The sequence below is a fragment of the Scatophagus argus genome, chromosome 9, assembly GCF_020382885.2.
Source record: "Scatophagus argus isolate fScaArg1 chromosome 9, fScaArg1.pri, whole genome shotgun sequence".
Classification (NCBI taxonomy): domain Eukaryota; kingdom Metazoa; phylum Chordata; class Actinopteri; family Scatophagidae; genus Scatophagus; species Scatophagus argus.
This window is the reverse complement of record NC_058501.1, coordinates 8,058,807-8,075,541: the sequence shown is the minus strand read 5'-3', so window position 1 is coordinate 8,075,541 and position 16,735 is coordinate 8,058,807. Positions and strand designations below refer to the sequence as shown.

The window sequence follows — 16,735 nt, the reverse complement described above, 5'->3', positions numbered from 1 at the left end:
TAAAAGACTACATGGTTTGCTTTCCTAATGAGCGCGCGCTTGCTCGCATGTTTGGAGAAGAGCGCGCTGTAACATCGGTCAGTACCCCTTTTCAAATTGTATACATATCCCTCCGCCTGGGTTGTGTGTAAACACATACTATGACTGATTTAGCAAAGACAGCACCATCGATTAATAAAATGTGCTGCATTGCTAGTGTGACGAAAATAATTTTACTTTTATAGTTTGACATTACTCATCATTTTCGTAAGAGATCTATTTTTCGTGGCGGTAGCTCATTAGCTACTACCATCTGATGACGTTTATGGCGCCAGAAATCAAGGGTTTAGTGAGGAGCTTGTGTTGTCAGCTGGTTGATGTTGGTTGTTATCTGTGCTATGCTGGCCGTACCGTAGACGCTGGTCATTTTAAGACAGGATAGTGACTGGATATCGTCAGTCGTGCTCATTTAGGTTCAGTTTGGTGTCAAAATGGTGATACTACGCAGCAGCGGCGGCGTCGGAGCTGAGCCGGTGGCAACAACTCCGAAGAGGAGGTCTATGGAGTTGGATACAAGCTCCGAGTTTCTGTCGCTGCTTCCCGCGTCGCAGAGAAAGTCCACCCGGTCGACCCGGTCCTCCCGGGTCCTGGATGACAGCTTTAGCAGTCCCGAAAACAGCACAGCAAATGTGAGTATGCACACCTAGAGAGCAGCCTGGACCACCCTTTATTAGGCACATACATTATTTACAAACGGAACTTTGCTCTGCTAGTTTTGCTAGCATGCTAGGCTAACTAGCCACCTTGTCAGCTTGACACTGTGTAATGACAGATTATCTGAATGAGCCCCCGTAGTCTTCCTAACGTTTTACAGAAAATCGCACGTCGATTGTACATTAGTTGATTCATGAGTAAGGACAATCTGTAACGTTAAATTCTCATTTTGTTATTAATTCATATTATGTTAATGTATTATTCAGTGGTTTGTGCCGTGGCCATAAAACGCAAATAATATAATACCAAGTTGTGAAATACGTTAGTTAATTGTCCCAGACGCCACAAGATAATTTCCTCCCTAGGTGATGTGTTTTGGTACGTGCTATTGTAGAAGGAGAGAGAGGGGGAGTTTGACAGTCATCAATTCACTCTTTAATTAACACGTTAAATTTGATCCCTGACCTGTTTGTTACTTCATAACAGAAATTACTCAGTGTAAATGAACAGAAATAAGTGCTTATAATGTCACCTGTGAAGAGTGATGTGCTTACATAGTTTGTACCCCACTCCTTTAAATTCAGTAAACAATGCAAGGAAGACAGTCAGAGTGTTACTGATTTTTATGTGTGGATTTTGTACACTTGAGTTTTGCACAGACTTAGAGGTTAATCAGTAATTCAGTTCAGTTTATTTGTATAGCACCAAATCACAACAAAAGTTATCCCATGACACTTTCCAGTTAGAGTAGGTCTAAACCAAACTCTTTAATTTAGTTTTTGGTACAGAGAGACCCAACAAAGCCCCCATGATCAAGCACTTGGTCACAGTGGTGAGGAAAAACTATCTTTTAGAAATCGGTAGCCTCGGAGCAGACCTTTGCTTGATGTGGGAATCCATCTACATTGACTGGTTGGGTTGTGAGGGTGAGAGGGTTGCTCACAGACAGATGCATAGTGCCAGCAATAATAGCAGAACATTGGAATGATGAAGAAAAAAAAACAATATTAACAATAATAATAATGATGGTGGTAGTATTAGTAGTAATGAAATAGAAATATGAGTTGGTGGTAATAACAGTAGTTGGTGTCAAGCAGGACCACAGCAGGAGGTTCAGACACGATCCATGGTGTGCGAGACAAGAAAGCACAAAGACTCCAGGGAAGAAGTGAAGTCAGTGATGTGCATTGATGGGACATGAATATATATGGAAGAAGAGTTAGAGGAGGAGAGAGAAGCTCAGTGTGTCGTGAGAGATCCCCCAGTAGTCTAAGCCTATAGCAGCATAGCTAGAGGCCAGCCATAACTATGAGCTATGAGCTGTCGCCTGACCATTTAGGGCTTTGTATGTGAGGAGGAGAATTTTAATCTCTATTTTTAATTTTACAGGCAATAAATATTCTTCACGCCATACCTTGATTAATTTGAATTTCTTGTCAGTCAAGCAGGCACTTAATCCTTCAACAGATGCTGTAACTTAAATTGTGATTCTATCAGGGACACGCGGATATCAAGCAGGACAAGGGAAGTGCTCTCCATCACTCTCTGAGGACCCGTAGACAGAGAGTTAAACTAGAGGTCTCGTTTTCTGACATCGAACCAAATTCCATGACCCCTGTGAATGAAGATAAGGCTGGAGGATGCTGCACCAGGTAATTCAGGCCCACTCACTTGTGTATGCTTTGTTAACCAGGTTATCTCTGAGGGATACATGTTGCTTGAAACCACAGTTTCTTTCCTTTTAATTTTTTAATTTCTGTGAAATTTGTGTACATGAATATGCACATTTTTAACACTCAAAGAGTGATGGTAAAAATGAGACAAAGAACTAATTTTTGATTTTATGTGGGCATTACCTCCTCAGGAAATCTTCCAGGCTGCAGAGAGATGGAAAAGCTTCCAGTAGAAAGCAGCAAACAGGTACAGTTTGCTTCAGTGTCATTTCAGAAGCTCTTCAATTATAAACATATTGCGCAGAAGCACTTAGATTTTTGAAGAGGTTTTACTGCTAGTAAGGTAACAAAAGCTGTTTTTGTTGGCTGTTCAGATGTTCCAGATGAAGTGGAGGGGTCGTCCACTCCCAAAAGGAGCCGCTTTAATTTACAGAGCAGAGATGTGGATGAAGAAGAGGAGGAAGAGGAGGATCGCTCAGTGCGACGAAGTTCTCGAATCACCAGATACAGACTTAATTCTCATAACCAGTCAGTGCTCTATGACCGCCTCATCACAAAGTGAGTTCAGCAAGATTCGCTTCTTTTGATTCTTAGCTCACTTGACATACAAAGTGGACTTAGATTAGAGATGACCTTTAATAAAATATAAGTTCTTTCTCTCATTGTCCCTCAGCACTGCCGAAGCTGTTCTCCAAAAGATGGATGACATGCAGAAGATGAGACGCAGACTGAGAGACAGAGACACTAAAGAAGAGGTACTGATCCACACAGGAAACTTCATTTTACATTTCAAGCTCTTAACTGCGTTGTGTAATCTTGGTGCTTGTGTTGACAGTGGGCAGTTTTGCTGTTTCATAATGTGTAACAAGCTTCAAAATAGTGAACTAAGCAAAAGTTGACATGTTTTCTCTGCGCAGCTTGGTGTGTACACCAGGGCGAGAATGAGAAGGTCTTTGAGGACGAATGTGGACAGTAAAGACACAGAGGAGGAGAACCAAGGTGAGATGGATTAGATTTTAGATTTAATAACCATTTTAAGTATATACATGCAGGATACCATTTTAGTTATACTGGTCCATACCGCAGGGTGTCCTAAAGATGTCTACATACAGAAGTGTGCATCTTTTTCTTTCTTCAGTTCTGCTTGCTCTCTCTGTAAAACTTCATCAAGAGCAAAATTGTTCAAATTTTGTTTTAAGGAATAACAGATCTGCCCTGAGCGACACAGTTCTTTTTTTCCAGTTGCAAAAAAGTATTTTCTCCCTTAATTTAACAGGAGGGGATAAGGATGATGAAGAGGAGGAGGGAGATGGAGAAGAAGAAGATGAGGAGGAGGAGGAAGAAGAAGATGATGATGACGACGATGAAGATGGCGAGGATGAGGAAGAAGAAAATCAAAGGCGCTATGATTTTAGGCAACGGAAGACTGTGGTTCGCTATCAGGCCCCGCTGGATGGTACTACTTCTATTCAGCTTGATCATTCTGTTAAATGGCAGCATATTTGATGCATGTTTAAGCTGTGAAATGCTTAAAAATTAGTTCTGAATGCAAATTTGCACCATGGCCTTTTTAGGTTTGTGTTTCCAGTTTCTTTGTACCTATATTTGGCAGGTAGCACTTATACATATATATATATATATATATATATATATATATATATATAAAATACATTCATGAAGAAACTGGGTGATTTATTAAAATTCTTTGGCATAAGAGAAAAAAATTGGATGACATTAAAAACTCTGTTTTCTCTGATTTAAATGTTTTGTGAAAGCTGTAGGATTCTTGTTCTAAGCTCCTTTTCAATACTATACTTCTTAAGCCCTCTTTAGTATTTTATTAAACCTGGGAGAGTTTTTTTTTGTTTTCTATCACTGTTTTTGTTAGAACCCAGAGAGCCCAGGAAGCGCAGCATGTATTTTAAGGACCACTCGTCTCCTACCAGACGCAGGTACAGATTCAGCTCCACAGCCCCCAGGAGCCCCTACAACAGGAGAACCAGCAGGTTAGTACAACAGCACAGCCACCAGCCATCACTGACATTTTCTGGACTGATTTTTACCTTTATGAAACATTGTCACAACTTTCTGTAGCAGTCAGTAAAAGTGGCCTGACTAATGCAGTGTCCAGAACAGGATCACACCCTTAATGTTCCATTTGTACGTATCTTTTTCTTTCTGATTCTCTTCATCCCACCCTCAGGAGTAGTTCTGAGAGGTAAGACCCTCACTGCTTGTCCTTGTATTTATTGTTAGTGTGTGTTTTGGTTTTTTTTTTGGGTGCTTCTGTTTTGTTTTTTTTTTTTTTTGCTTGGTGGTAATTGAGGCACACGTGGGTGTCTAATTGGTTCAATATTGTTGAATTTGTATCAAGTAGAAAAATATTGTATGCTTGATCACTTATGTTGTGTGTTTAAGGCAAATTCTGTAAGTCAAGTCTTATGTGTTGAGGTGGAGTGTTTTTCAGGTGCCATGTATGGTGAATGTATAATTTAAAGTGGTTGGATGAGTCACAACTGTGTTGTTTGCACATAATGCAAATTCCAATACAGTTGTCATTTTAAATTCTTGCATCATTACTGTGGAGCCAGGGTTAGGGTTAGGGTTAACAAACATACACACACCATGTGTGTGTATGTTTGTTTCCATTTGTTTAAGGCTGTGTTAAGACATGGACTTGGACTGGTTCTGTTGTCAGTGACGGCATGACAGAAAATGAACTTAAGTGTGGTTGGGATTCCTGGTCGTAGATAAGCTGATAATCACAGTGACAGATAGGGTTTGTGATAATGTGGCTGCATCTCTTTTGCTTTTGCAGAAGGAGACACGCCATCCACAGTAGTGACTCCACTTCCTCATCTTCAGACGATGAGCAATTCCAGAGACGGAGAAGTAAGAACAGGAGCAGGTCAGTCAACAGGTGAGAATGTCAGCAGCAGCTGTCCTACAGTGCAGGTAGACAACACAGCACGTGGCTGGAGCACAGAGGTGGGTGACAGGATTACACAGTAACTATTATACCATACTTATTGTACTCACCTATAGTCAGTTCTGAAGGCTGTCAGTTTGTTGTTCAAAATATGCATAGTTGCTTAACATCTGTATTTCCACAGGTCTCTGCATGCTACCAGAATAGGCAGAGACATTCTTTGGAAATATCACACGTTTTGACTGGTGTGTCAAACAATGAGTCTGCAGGGACACTTATTGTCTTACTGTAATTAGTACCGTCTGCACAACATTGTCTATCTTACTTCCCAAACCAAAGATTCGTATTGCAGTGAATTATGGGTGGATATACTGTATCAATAAAGTCTGCTTGAGATCCCATGTGGACTGGATGAAATCATCATGTGGCCAAGTCCTTCTTGCCACAAACATTTGCCAAATGCTCACAATCTGAAAAGTGTTTTTCTCCCTGCAGATGTCTGCCTATGAACTTCAGGAAAGAAGACCTGCTTGGAATCCACAAGGACAGAATGAAGATTGGAGCCAGCCTCGCTGATGTGGACCCCATGCAAATTGATAGGACGGTAAGCTGCATCGAGAGATGAGTCTTTTAAAGTCCTAATATTTAATAGGGCTTTAGTAGTGTTATGGGCTAACATTCTGGGAATAACACTATTTGTCATCCAGGTGCGCTTTGAAAGCATTGGAGGTTTGAGTAAACACATCTCAGCGCTGAAGGAGATGGTGGTCTTCCCTCTTCTCTACCCAGAAGTGTTTGAGAGGTTCAAGATACAGCCTCCCAGGTAAAAATATGGAATGAGAAGACAAAATAAGATTATATAGTTTAGCATCCATTTTCTGTTCTGTGGCTCATAATCTGTCAACTTTCTTTTTGTCCAGTCCACTGTCTTGGGATTAGTTTGTATTGTAACATCAGTCAAACCTTAATAAAATCCAGGTGTCTTGTTCTCTTGTCTTTAGGGGATGTCTATTTTATGGCCCTCCAGGCACGGGGAAAACCCTCGTAGCCAGAGCGTTGGCCAATGAGTGCAGTCAGGGGGAGAGAAAGGTGTCTTTCTTCATGAGGAAAGGAGCTGACTGCCTCAGTAAGTGGGTAGGAGAATCTGAGAGACAGCTACGACTGCTCTTTGATCAGGTAAACTCCTCGTCAACTTACAACATAGTTTGTGGGAGATTGGTCAGTTTTTTTTCCCTTTCCTGTTGCAAGTGTGATTGGTTCATGTAGTTAAAACAGATTAAACCTATTCATTAGTAAGCATGAGGTCTAAAGGTGATGCAATGTGAATTCTTATTGAATTGATTCTAGGCATACCAGATGCGTCCGTCCATCGTCTTCTTCGATGAAATTGATGGTTTGGCTCCAGTCAGGTCCAGCCGCCAGGACCAGATCCACAGGTGAGCAGAGGATAACATGTACAGAGTGGAACAGTGAAGATTACTGTCTGGTTTTGTGGTAGGTTGCCAGATGTTACAGGTTTCTTACAAATAAATAAAAAGGGGCACAAAATGAAATCTTAGCATTGACTGTCATAATTCTAGCTCATGCTTCATGTGAGAACAGATGAGAGCATACATTAAAATTTAAAATCCCAGAGTGCTGGGATGCTGTTATCACAAGTAAACTTTAATGTTGTGCACAAAAGAATTTAAAACATCTCTGATATAACTGCAGCTATACAAACACATCTCATTATTCATTATCTTGTTAACCAGTTAATCAGTTTGGAAACCTGACATACAGTAAGTCTTTCTCTGTCTCTGTAGTTCCATTGTATCAACCCTGTTGGCTCTTATGGATGGATTAGATGCTAGAGGGGAAGTTGTTGTTATAGGAGCTACAAACAGACTGGACTCAATCGACCCAGCTCTGAGAAGACCAGGACGCTTTGACCGAGAGTTCCTCTTTGGTCTGCCAGATAGAGAGGTGGGACACTGGATGCACTTCTTTGATAATAAAAGTGAAAATTGACGCGTGGATTAAAGTAAAATCTGAGCTCTTTCAAATTATGCTGAAATGGTAGAATACCGGATCTGCATTTTAAAATGCTGTGGTCTAATTTTGTATGACAGGCGAGAAAGGATATCCTGAAGATCCACACCAGACAGTGGACTCCACCACCTTCTGACATTTTTCTGGAAGAATTGGCAGATAAATGTGTTGGTATGTTCATGCACAGTAGTGCAAAAACTGTGGTCCCCTACAACTTGAAAAATACACATATTTAAAAATCTTTTTAATCTTTCAGTACTATGTAACTTGTTTTAAACATCAAAGAGTAAAGTCATTTTTATTCATTAAGTACAACATTTAGTGGACATTATACTGTCCATCAGAACCAAAATGAACCTTTAACTCCATCCAGAGATTTACACATGAAACACTGGCACAAACAACGACAGATTGTACACAGACTGTTTTAGTGTTTTAACAGTCTGTCTCCATTTGCTTGGTAGGTTATTGCGGAGCGGACATCAAGGCAGTGTGTTCAGAGGCTGCGCTGTGTGCACTGCGCCGCCGCTACCCACAAATCTACTCCTCATCACAGAAACTTGTGCTTGATGTCAGCTCCATAGCTATCACAAACAAAGACTTTATGTCTGCCATGTCCAAGATGGTGCCTGCTTCCCAGAGGTATAGCCAAAACAGCTTTACATTACATACATTGTTTACATAGTGCTGTCTCTTATTTATTATAAGCATTATTTTTATATTTCCGGTGACTGGTTCTTGCATATAAGTAAATATGATGCCAATTGTCATTCTTAGGGCGGTAGTGTCACCAGCCAAGGCCCTGATACCTGCCATTCGTCCTCTGCTGAGCGCTGCCCTGCGGGACATCCTCCACACGGTTACCAGAGTGTTTCCACATGCTGAACAATTCTTAAAAAGGAAGAGAGAACAAGGTCCAGTCTTGTTTAGTCTTTTTAATAATAATACATTTTTAATAATAATAATATTTTTTCTTGTTCTGTTTTGTAGTAATTTATTCTGGCCTCCTTCTATTCTGTTCATAGTCATGTATTCCATCATTTAATTTAACAAATTAATTTCCACTTTGTTCCTAAGCAGTGAAAAAAGAGAACACTTCTAGATCAAGTGCTCATTTGTCAACCTTTTTTTTGAGGCATCCTGATTAGCTGCTGTCATGTGTGCTTGTGCATGTTTGTTTACTTGTAGATGTGGCCTGTGGTCTGTCTGAGGATGATCTGATGTTCAGTGAAGATGATGACTCAGAAGTCCCCTCCACTGGACAGAACTCTCACTCCCAACTCAAAACACCTGCTGCCAAGGAACTCCTGAATCTCAACAGGTTGATTAGCCATAATTCTGGAAGGAATGTTATGCAAGAGATTCACTGTCTCCTCATTCTTTCAGATAATGACATTTTTAATAAATATTATTTCTCAAAATCAAAATCGTAGTTGTGTAGATGGGAAAGCAGGAGTGATTTACTTATTTATGAAGTTTACACTATGTTGTCTTAGGTCTAGTAGTTATTGTGCTTCTATTCCTTTTATCTTTGCTTTAAAAGTGCTGTGAATTGTGTCCCAGTGACCCAAGTTTTTTTCAAGATCTCATTCAGGCAAATGAGTGAACCCACTTCAGTCAGTGGAATGAAATCTTGTCTCTGTCATATCTCCTTTTGTAGGAGTGTGCTGAGCCACCCGACCTCCTATCGTCCCCGGCTGCTGTTGGAGGGCAGGCCAGGCTCGGGTCAGAGCTCCCACCTGGCTCCAGCTGTCCTCCACGCGCTGGAGAAATTCACTGTGTACACACTGGACATGGCTGTGCTGTTTGGAGCCAGCGCAACGACTGCGGAAGAGACTTGTGCTCAGGTAAGTGAAACCCCACTATGCACAATAAAACACCTATAAATTGTTATGTATTTACATATTTAGAGACAATAACACTTCATGAGATGTCTTCAGTTCGGGTCATTTACATTTAAACAGGCCCAAGACCTGTTAAATCAAGTCTCACACAGAAATGGGGTATTCTCTACTCTTGCGGCTTTGTCAAATTCAGTGAGTTCTTTTCAGTGGACTTCACTGGCCAAAATAGCTGCTACAGAGACTGTAGTCCATGGGCCCCACCTTTTTACACTGTAGGAAGTGGGGATAAATATGTACTACATACACTCGTATGAAAGGGTAAATCAGCCTTCACCCACTCAAAGTGATGTCTGGAAGCTTATTTATTAAGACCAGCAGTGACCCCCAAATATTCAATTAATGGTGACATGAAATGGAGAAAAACAAACAAATCTTCACTTTTGAGAAAATGTAGGGTGTGTTTTAGGTATCTTTACTTAAAATGACACAAACCATTAGCATTTATTTCCCGATTATTTCAGCATTAGCTTAATGTCCTCATCATGGCTTTGAGTTATGCATTTGTTATGCACCCCTATCATCCATGGTCATATTGATCCCCATCTTATGATCTGTGAAAACGCCACTGTTCTATATACACATTTGTAGATTTCATCAAGTTTTTGCAAATACCCAGATGGTGTATGAATGTTTTCATGTTCTGCAGATCTTTGTTGAAGCAAAGCGGACCTCTCCCAGTATCCTGTACATCCCTCACATTGGACAGTGGTGGGAAACTGTGGGTCCAGCCCTAAGAGCCACCTTCCTCAGCCTGCTCAACTCCATCCCTGCCTTTGCCCCTATATTGCTTCTGGCTACGTGTAGCCTGCGATATGACCAACTCAGCATGGAGGTCTGGAAAGAAGAGCAATGCACTGTAGATTCAGAGTGGTGATCGGTTAGGGTGCAGCGTTAACAAAATAGTTGTGGAGTGAAAATGAGATCTCAGTGCTTCTAAATTTCTTGAATATAAATGGAATCTCTATGAGATATGGACAAAATACCCATCTGTAAGTCCTCTCTCACCTTTCTTTTCTCAGGTGCAGGAGTTGTTTCGGGTGGAGTATGGAGAGGTTTTCCATGTCCAGGTTCCCACCAGCAGAGAAAGAAGAAACTTCTTTGAGGATCTGATCCTCAATCAGGCTGCTAAGGCCCCTGCCTCAAAAAAGAAAGCTGGTGAGAAATATGGGAGTGTGGTAATAAAATATAAGCTTGCTTGCTTGCTTCAGCGCTGGAATAAAAATTAAAAATTTGAGTAAAGAAACCACTAGTTTAATGGTTGACTTTTTTATGTAAAGATGGTGGAAAAGTATACTGTGATTTCTGTTTATTTATCTGCAAAATTATATACATTTTTATTTAATTTAAATGCGTGGTTTGGGTAACATCAGCGTAGTAGTATGACACACACAAGAATGTCTTAATTTGTGTAGAAATTGGACAGTTTGGCAGTGGAAATCCTGTAGTTGAACTGTGGTTCAGTAGGTGGCAGTGAGGTATTTGCCATCTTGTCTGATTTGACATCTGCAGGCTAAAACTGGATGTTACCAAGATTTGTATTAACCCTTTCTCTGGAGTAAGATGGTGTTTATATGCATCACAGTATTTTAGGGTGTCGAATAATAAAACAGTCCCAGTGTCCCCCCTGTAAGACCTCAAGCCCTGAACCCTCACACACACAGTTGATTACCTGTTGAGTTCCTCAGTGTGAGATTTTGCAGTGTCAGTGCCTGAAGTGGTACAAACAGGAATGAGATGGCATTTTGCAACATATCACATTATCTTGTGGGTTTGTTTGGTTTTCACGGCAAAGACACCAACTGCCTTATTTGAACATCTTTTTATTAGCAAAAGGATGATATACAAACATTCAGGTACATTCAGAATATGAAAATGGAAATATGTCGACAATTACATAAAAATAAAACACGAGTCTGCATACACACAAAATATGAACATATTCAGTCTGGTTTCAAGGAGAAAAAAGTTTCATAATGCTTAAAAACCTTATTTCATGTTTAGTTGTTTAATAAATTAGTGATTTAAATAGAGAATTCTTTTCTAGGAGAAAATGGGAGATCTTGAGTATTGATTTAGAACATTTTTGGAATATAATGCTTTGCTTGTAGAATAAGAAAATTAATTGAATATTCAGGCACCATCATTTGGATTATCATTGTTGTTTTAAACACTTGTAAGCCTCCCCTGGTAACCCTTTATTTAGTGTGACAATGCTATGTGAACTTTGGGTAATTCCCTCTGGCAAAGTCTGCAGAAATGCAGACTTGCAAAAAGTGGACATGACCTTGTTTATTTGACAGTGGGACAATGACTCTAAGTGTGGGCATTGGACACTGTTATTGGGGCCAAGTTAATTAAATTCACTTCTCAGCTTGTCTATCAACCTTCCATGTTCTTCAGTGCTCAATGCTTTAGAGGTGCTTCCTGTTGCCCCTCCCCCTCCCTCACGTCAGCTGACAGAAGAGGAGACCCAGCGATTGGAGGAACAGGAGGAAGATACACTCAGAGAGCTCCGTCTCTTCCTGCGTGATGTCACCAACCGCCTGTCCCAAGATAAACGCTTCAAAGCTTTTACAAAGCCTGTGGATTTAGAAGAGGTAGCTTTTCCATGATATACTATTGTTTCATTTCCTGTTATCCCCTAATAATGCCTTACCTGAAACTGTCTCCAAAAGATTTTTTGATGGTACCTTATTCATTTTTCCCACTGATCCCCACTCACAGCTCTGTGCCATGTGCTTTAGGTACCAGATTATGCTGAGGTGATCAAGAAGCCTATGGACCTGTCAACAGTTCTCTCTAAGGTTGACCTCCATCAGTATGGGACAGTAAAAGAGTTCCTCCAAGATGTAGATCTCATCTGGCAGAACGCCCTGGAATACAATCCAGACAAGGACCCCTCAGGTATACCTTGTGAACAGGAAAAAAACGGAGAACATATATAGCATAAAAGGACAGTTCACCCAAAAATCTTCTTACCTCTAGTCCTATTTATCCATCTACATTGTTTTGGTGTGAGTTGCCGAGTTATGGAGAAATCAGCTGGATGATTTCTGGAAAGAGACGTTGTTGAATTTGTCCAGTGTATTTTGTGGCCCTTGAAGTGCCATCTTGTTCCATTATATTAGGGAGAAAGCAAACTTATCTACAGCTATCTCAAAACTCAGTAACTCACTTCAAAACAGTCTAGATGGATAAACAGCACTTCATACCTGGAGGTGAATGTGTTTTTGATTTGCAATAAACTGTCCCCTTAACACTTGCAGTAATAATGCAACAGCTTGCACATAAAATTTGTATTCTTACTCATTCAACTGTGTATTTCCTCCAGACCGTCAGATCCGCCACAGAGCATGTGCATTGAAAGACACTGTCCATGCTATCATCAGAGATGAACTGGATGAAGATTTTGAGAAGATCTGTGAGGAAATAAAAGCATCACGTAGCAGAAGAGGTGAATGCTGTGTTCATACATACAGAGTTTATGGCATGTCTTTAAACTTGGCACAAACATCCTCTAGGACTTGATGCTGAACTGATCACAGTTTGGTGGCCAAAGGTCACTTTGACCTCACAGAATTTTTATTTTGTTTTATTTATTTATTTATTTTTCTCAAGAATTTTTCACCAATTAGGACAAAATTTCACACAAATGTCTAATAGAAAAAATGTTGACATTTTAGACCCAAAAGGTCAACTTCACTGTGACATCTTAATGTTTTCTGTCTAACTTGGGAACTGAAGAGCAGATTGTGACCATATTTCACATTCGGTCAGATACTAAATTGGTGACACTAATCTTAGCTGTCCACCTTGAAACTGTGCTGATTGTATCGATCTTCTGTGCTGCTGGCTTGAAGATGTGTGTGAAGCCTACACATTTTAGAATCTGTAGCTTTTTTGCAGCAGCATCCATATTTGCAGCAAGTCTCTTAAGTGAAGATGGCATGTTTCTCCCTGGAAATTATTCAGTGGAAACTGAATATAGTCTTCACTACCTATGAGTTGAGTCAGATACTGCAGATACTGCACCTTAACTGGGGTGCTGAGCCAGTACTTCTAGTTTATGCTTTTAATTTAATACTATTCACCTATTTTGTCATTTATGCATCCCCACATATTTCTCTCTAGCCTTAAATCGAGATTGCTTAATTGCGTCAGGCTCTTGGTATCAGAATGCATAGAGATGTGTAGTTGGACAAAACCAGTTTCACAATGGTGTAAAGTGACAAAAAGTATATGGTTTCTTTACCTCAGGTTGCTCCACTGTCCGGCATGCTCCCTCCTTCTACCACGTCCTTCCCAAACAGTCCAAACCTCCTGCTGAGGCCAAGATTGCTGACATGACCCCACAAAGAGAGCCAACTGGACCCACAGCTGCAGCTACTCTGAATGCAAGTGCTCCTGCTGTTATGGTGCTCAGAAGCACAGGTAAGGACTACTGTAGATGACAAACATGTATTTAAAAGAATTATTACAAAAAGAAAATCCTCACCCCCTTTTTGTTCCTCCAGCCCAAAAGAAGAAAAGGCGAAAGAGTCGCTGGTCTGCTGGCTTTTATTCAAAGAAGAAGTCTTCCTCCTCTCCTCACACATCTAGAGATGATGCACACATGGGGTCCGATGAGGAAGAGGAAGATGGGGATGATGAGGAGGAGGTTGAGAAGGGAGGAGTAACAGAGTGTGATGAGGGTGCTGGAGGAAAGGAGGAGCAGATGGTGGTTGACGTAGAGTCAGAGCCTGCACCAGTTCAGGAAGGTAGTTTTGGGCTCACTGAGAAGAAGCAGGACAGTCTGGAGGGAAAACAGGAGATGAATCCAGCTGTTAAAGACCAGCTTATCATGTGTCAAACAGCGGAAACAGAAAGTGGCGACCAGACACAGAACGACAAAGAATCGGTGGATGAAGCTATCCCAGAACAACAAGGACAGTCGGAGGAAAACAACAAAGTGTTAACAAAAGTAGGAAGTGAAAACATTTCAGTGAACACTAATCAGGACAACCACACTGAGACGGAGGGGGATACCCAGGGACAATCCAGCATAGAGGAGGGTGCTAAAACTGAAAACCAGCTGACAGAAACTGAGACCAACAACAAGGTAGTTACTGTAGAAGAGGCAAAGCAAAACAGCCCTGTTGAACCAATGGAGGTGGAAGAACTGGAATCAACAACCCAAGATGTCTCTGAAGCTATCAGAGGAGAGAGAGACGTGGCCACAGGTTTGATATTAACACTGTCGTACACTTCAAGTTTGCCTCTTTAACTTACAACAGGGTGGGAAATTAGTATCAGTTACTATGTACTACTGAGTGGCTGGTAGCTGCTGACATTTTAAAAAGTTAATTTCAAACCCTAACTTGCAGTGTGGAGAAAAAAAATCGGTAGGAATTCAGATGAATCCCCAGGGCAAGAAAACCGGTGTGGTGTTTCTAGAGATGGCATAGTGAGTGAATGTGTCAGCGGGCTGTCATTTATTATAATGATCTAAGTGCTTTGTGCATGTGTTGTGTCTTAGAGCGGAGCGCGAGGTGCATAACTCGGGGTCTAAAGAATGCTGTGATGCAACAGCAGATGATCAACAATGACCAGGCTCTACAGATCCTGAACCAAGAAATCCCTCCTCTGGTGGTGGACAGAGATAAATTAAAGGTGTGTGGCAAAATAGGAGTTTAGTTTCTCATAGTTACTGGTCAGATATGTTTTCTGCATCATGACTTTACTCACAGACAGTGGAATGGTATCAATGAGTTTCATTTACTCCATGACATTTACTTGAGGAACTTTTTGAGTAAATTATACTTTTCTGTGTAGTTTTAATGCAGCATATTTTATGTGAGTACATTTTTAGAGTTTTATTCCATTATCTTTGGATACATTGATTGTGGTACTTTTATTTAGCTTTTCATGCACTCATACACATTCTGGGAAGACATGGGTAGTCAGCTCAGCTGGTCCCAGGTCTACTGGGGATTTGTTGCACTTTCAAGCACCTCCACATGACTGTTAAAAGCAGCATAATGGCTGAATTAACAGAAGTATGACTTTCAGATAGCACTAGCAGCTAATATTTACCACGGTGACTGACAAGTACAAATGCACTGCAAATACAGAAACATGCTGCATATAGCAAAACAGATTGCAAAAGGAAAACACTGCAAATACAGAAACGCGCTCATATAAGAAATGTGGGTTGTTTTTTGTTTTTTTTGGCATTTGTTTTCTTATGTGCAGCACATTTCTGTATTCGCAGCGCCTGTATATGCAGTGCGTTTGTACTTGTCGGCCACCGTACTTTACTGATGAACCAACAGCACACATTGGAATGGGCTCAGATTGTGAGGTCAGTAGGACTTGAGAAAACCATGCTGACAGAGAGCAGTAAGTGTGTCTGTTGTGTTAATGCTAATAATTAATACATAACAGCTACTCAAAGTACACCATGCTTTAAAACAACTCCTAGTGTGATCCAAGGGAGGAGGAACACACAGTGGTTTGGCAGGGGTTTTTCCTTCTTTTTCTTTTGTTTAATTTCTTATGTTACTTGCTAGTCAAACATCTGTTTTTTTCCAGTGACAATACACAGTTTTTGGCTACTCTATTCACCACTGCTTATAGAAGCCCTAAAAACTCTTCCATCTTATACTCTTGGGCATTGTCTCCACTGGAGCATGTGCAGTTTGACAACTAAGATTCTATCTTGGTATATTACCCTTTCTTCCTCACTTCTTCAGGACCTGTTGGAGAGAGTAGTGACCAAGACTGAAGGCTATGAGGTCTACAAGCTAGAGAAACTCTATGCTCTGCTCTGCCAGAGCATCTATAGACACAGGCGAGACTACAACAAAACCGCACTAATACAGGTTAGTACTGGGCTATACTTAAAAGCAGATGTAGCCTTTTGTTTTACTGCTGATATTCTGATGCATCAAGGCAAGGCGTAACTCATAACCTAAATGATGGCCGTCAGTTAGCCTTGTCTGTGAGCCCAGCAGCAGGGCTCTGACACACCTCATCATTGACATTATCAGCTACACTTGTGCTCTTCCTGCTGTGATGTGTGAAAACACCTGCACTAAAGGAGACTAATGATATTCCAGTCTTCTCTTATTTTAATATTGAAATGATGTCCAGTGAGTGAAAGGTAATGATTACTTGTTGCCTTAACATAGAATGTTGCTAGCGTTAATCAGTATTAACTAAATTTATTTTTAATACTAAGTACTTTCATTGTACTAATCTATTGTCCTTTCCTGGTTAGGAGTTGGAACAAGAGATTGAAGACTTCTGTTGACATTTCTACAGAAAAAAGTATGACCATTTCTAAATGATTAATTACTCTCATTATTTTAGTTGTGTAAATATACAAACACTGATTCTATTTTAATAGAAACCTCCAAGGACCTCTTTGTGCATTAGCTGATTCTTTGTATTACCTTGTTATATTTAATTAAATGATTTTCCACTAAATATCATTGTGTGTTTTTTGTGTACGTAAGATTTACAGT

The 16,735-nt window shown here is 40.5% G+C and overlaps 1 protein-coding gene and 1 non-coding gene across 3 annotated transcripts; both read left to right on the top strand.

The window, feature by feature from the left end:
- The first annotated feature begins 189 nt into the window (after positions 1-189).
- LOC124065079 (ATPase family AAA domain-containing protein 2-like) lies at positions 190-16,696 on the top strand. 2 transcript variants are annotated; one of them, XM_046400145.1, is made up of 30 exons: positions 190-668; positions 2,191-2,345; positions 2,558-2,613; positions 2,741-2,924; positions 3,040-3,121; positions 3,284-3,365; positions 3,643-3,822; positions 4,255-4,372; positions 4,570-4,584; positions 5,185-5,286; positions 5,791-5,899; positions 6,003-6,118; positions 6,297-6,471; positions 6,643-6,731; positions 7,101-7,260; positions 7,407-7,497; positions 7,791-7,968; positions 8,104-8,240; positions 8,515-8,647; positions 8,987-9,173; positions 9,877-10,062; positions 10,250-10,385; positions 11,631-11,827; positions 11,975-12,134; positions 12,562-12,684; positions 13,488-13,661; positions 13,745-14,449; positions 14,746-14,879; positions 15,962-16,090; positions 16,489-16,696. In XM_046400145.1, exons 1-30 carry the CDS (start codon positions 471-473, stop codon positions 16,519-16,521), a joined length of 4,524 nt encoding a protein of 1,507 aa, XP_046256101.1. In that variant the 5' UTR covers positions 190-470; the 3' UTR covers positions 16,522-16,696. The 2 variants fall into 2 exon arrangements, with proteins under 2 accessions (XP_046256101.1, XP_046256103.1); XM_046400147.1 differs by lacking the exon at positions 4,570-4,584.
- LOC124065497 lies at positions 9,344-9,478 on the top strand. The gene has a single exon (XR_006844429.1). It is a non-coding gene; the product is annotated as a small nucleolar RNA SNORA5 (small nucleolar RNA).
- Positions 16,697-16,735: the final 39 nt, after the last annotated feature.

Bases quoted from the DNA above. Each gene is read 5' to 3' on its own strand.
- LOC124065079 (XM_046400145.1), top strand. From the start codon at position 471: ATGGTGATACTACGCAGCAGCGGCGGCGTCGGAGCTGAGCCGGTGGCA. The intron at 5,900-6,002 runs GTAAGCTGCATC...TTTGTCATCCAG, and splicing joins CCATGCAAATTGATAGGACG to GTGCGCTTTGAAAGCATTGG. The intron at 11,828-11,974 runs GTAGCTTTTCCA...CATGTGCTTTAG, and splicing joins AGCCTGTGGATTTAGAAGAG to GTACCAGATTATGCTGAGGT.